The 2,738-nt window shown below is 44.2% G+C and overlaps 1 protein-coding gene across 3 annotated transcripts in view; it reads left to right on the top strand.

Annotated features, from left to right (window-relative positions):
- Gemin6 (gem nuclear organelle associated protein 6) overlaps positions 1 to 1,543 on the top strand; it is a 3,712-nt gene extending 2,169 nt beyond the window's left edge. For all 3 annotated transcript variants that reach the window (XM_026786005.1, XM_005360762.2, XM_005360764.2), the window contains exon 3: positions 1,065 to 1,543. In XM_026786005.1, coding sequence (XP_026641806.1) covers positions 1,065 to 1,440 — 376 coding nt within the window. In that variant the 3' untranslated portion in view covers positions 1,441 to 1,543. The remainder of the gene's footprint in view (positions 1 to 1,064) is intronic.
- Positions 1,544 to 2,738: the final 1,195 nt, after the last annotated feature.

Genomic DNA, 2,738 nt, shown 5'->3' with positions numbered 1-2,738 from the left:
TTTTTTTTTTTAAGGACAGGATTTCTCTGTATAGCTTTGGAGCTTGTCCTGGAACTAGCTTTTGTAGACCAGGCTGGCCTTGAACTCATGGATCTCTGATCCGTGCTCCCCCTACCTCTGCCTCTCGAGTGCTGGAATTAAAAGCTAAAGGTGTGTGCCACCACCGCCAGGTATGTTGACATTTTCAAGTCTGGTATGTGTGCAGGTAAGTAAGCATGGACATATGTGCATGAATAGATAGGGCCTAAGATTGATGTCCACTGTCTTCCTCAGGTACTCTCCTCCTGTATGGAGAGGCAGGGTTTCTCACTATGCCTAGTCCAACTGGCCACCTTGATATAACTTTTTTTTTTTTTAATCTTCATTTGGCCTGTTCTGGTGGTGCACTCTCGCACTTGGGAGACAGAGGCCAGCGGATCCCTGTGAATTCAAGGCCAGTCTGATCTATAAAACAAGTTCCAGGACAGTCAGAACAACACACAAAAGTCTCACCTCCCCCCTCAAAACAAAAACAAAACAAACAGGGCTGGAGAGATGGCTCAGCACTTAAGAGCACCGCCTGTTCTTCCAAAGATTCTGAGTTCAGTTCAATTCCCAGCAATCACATGGTGGTTCACAACCGTCTGTAATAAGATCTGGTGTCTTCTTCTGGCCTGCAGGCATACATGCAGACAGAACACTATATACATAGTAAATAAATAAATCTTTAAAAACAAACAGACAAACAAAAAAACCCAAAACCCGCTTTGTTTGGAAGTGGCTAGCAAACCCCAGTACCTTACAAACGCTAAGCATGCCCTCTGCCATTGAACTACAGACACTTCAGCCCCACCCTGACCCGCTCACACTTTAACTACTACATTAGCTGTGTCCTGTGCTGATTCTCTAGGTAAAATGTTTGGATGTTTAGGATGTCAGTGAATGCTTGTGGAATAAGTAAAAGCATTTGGGACAGTTCGCTCTTGTTCAGGTGACCTGTTTGGGTTGGTGTTGTCCCATTGCTTCTTTATAGTTCTTGAGGTTTTTCTTTTACAAATCTGCTCTGAACTTATTTTTCTTTAAAGTATTGTCCTCGTGACCTTCCTTGAAGATGGCAGCTTGTCTGTGACTGGAGTTATGGGGCATTCTGTGCAGACTGTGGAAGTTGTGAGTGAAGGGGACCACAAAGTGAGGGAGAAGCTGATGCGCTTGTTCACATCCGTCGATTGTGAAGGATACAGCCCTGAGGATCTGGAAAAGCGAAAGAACAGCCTGAAGAAATGGCTGGAGAAGAACCACATCCCTGTCACCGAGCAGGGAGATGCACCGAGGACACTGTGTGTGGCTGGGGTTCTGACTGTCGACCCACCCTATGCTCCAGAAAATTGCAGCAGCTCCAACGAGATCATTCTGTCCCGCATTCGGGACCTTATTCAAGGACATCTCTCGGCCTCCCAGTGAGAGGCCGAGCTTGTGGGCAGGCTTACTCCAAAGGACTCCACTGTTTGGTTTTGTGTTAATTGTTTCTATTGTAAGTTGATGATATTATCGGAGTTCAGAAGCACAGTGGTGTGTGTGTGTTAAGTTTTTGTGTAGGTCAGATTGGATGAGTAGACCTGAGTGCTGATTTCCCTGGGAAGTAAAGGCCCAAGAAGAGCATCCCGTGCACTGAAATGAAAGCAGGAAAGTAGTACTTGTGAGGGGTTTTTCTGTGGCGCGGATAAATGCTCTTTTTGTAAAGCAGGATTGCATTTTGAATAGACAGAACAATGTCTGTGGTGTTCAGGTGGTGGCACATGCCTTTAATCCCAGCACTTGGGAGGCAGAGGTAGGCGGATCTTTGTTTGACACCAGCCTGGTCTATAAGAGCTAGTTCCAGGACAGGCTCCAAAGCTACAGAGAAACCCTGTCTCAAAAAAAAAAAAAATGTTAAGTGAATTTATAAATTTCAATATAAGATATTAAAGTAAAAATCACAGTCTCAGGTCCCTTTGACTAACCAGACCTCTGTGTTATTAAAATACTGGTCTTTGAGGTTGAAAACAACACAGTATTTGAATTAGAGTAATTTGGTTTGATTATGGCTTGTGCCCCCTACAGTTCTTGTGATGGGAATTTCTAACTTTAAGATGAGACATGGGGCTACAGAGATAGCTCAGCAGTTAGGTGCACTCGCTGCTCTTCCAGAGGACGTGGGTTCAGTTCCCAGCACTCAACGTGGCTTCTCACAAAAGTCAGTAACTCCAGTTCTGGGGACCTAACATACATGTAGGCAAACACTAATGTATGTAAAAGGAAATAAACCATTAAGAAAACAGAGATGAGATATAATGGGAAATCTTTAGGCAGGCGGATCTCTGAGTTCAAGGCCAGCCTGGTCTACAAAGTGAGTTCCAAGACAGCCAGGGCTGTTACGCAAAGAAAAGCTGTCTCAGAACAAAAGAAGAAAAAAGTTAACATGTTCCAGCTCTGACTTAATGGAGCCGATGCCGTGTTACTGTCCAGTACCTCCAGCACTGAGCTGTTTCTCTTCATAAATAGCCCATTGCAAGTATTCGGTTTATTTTAGTGACTCAAAGATGACTGGTATGGAGGATATTTTGTTTTGTTTTTATTTATTTTTTCCATGATATTTATTGAGCTCAACATTTTTCCCTGCTTCCCTCCCTGCCTCCCTCCCCCTCTTCAATCCACCCCCAAGGTCCCCAGCTCCCAATTTACTCAGGAGATCTTGTCTTTTTATACTTTCTACTTCCCAT

This window comes from Microtus ochrogaster, linkage group LG3 (genome assembly GCF_000317375.1).
Source record: "Microtus ochrogaster isolate Prairie Vole_2 linkage group LG3, MicOch1.0, whole genome shotgun sequence".
Taxonomy (NCBI): Eukaryota; Metazoa; Chordata; class Mammalia; order Rodentia; family Cricetidae; genus Microtus; species Microtus ochrogaster.
Note: the sequence above shows the minus strand (reverse complement) of the source record. Positions and strands in the feature narration are given on the sequence as shown.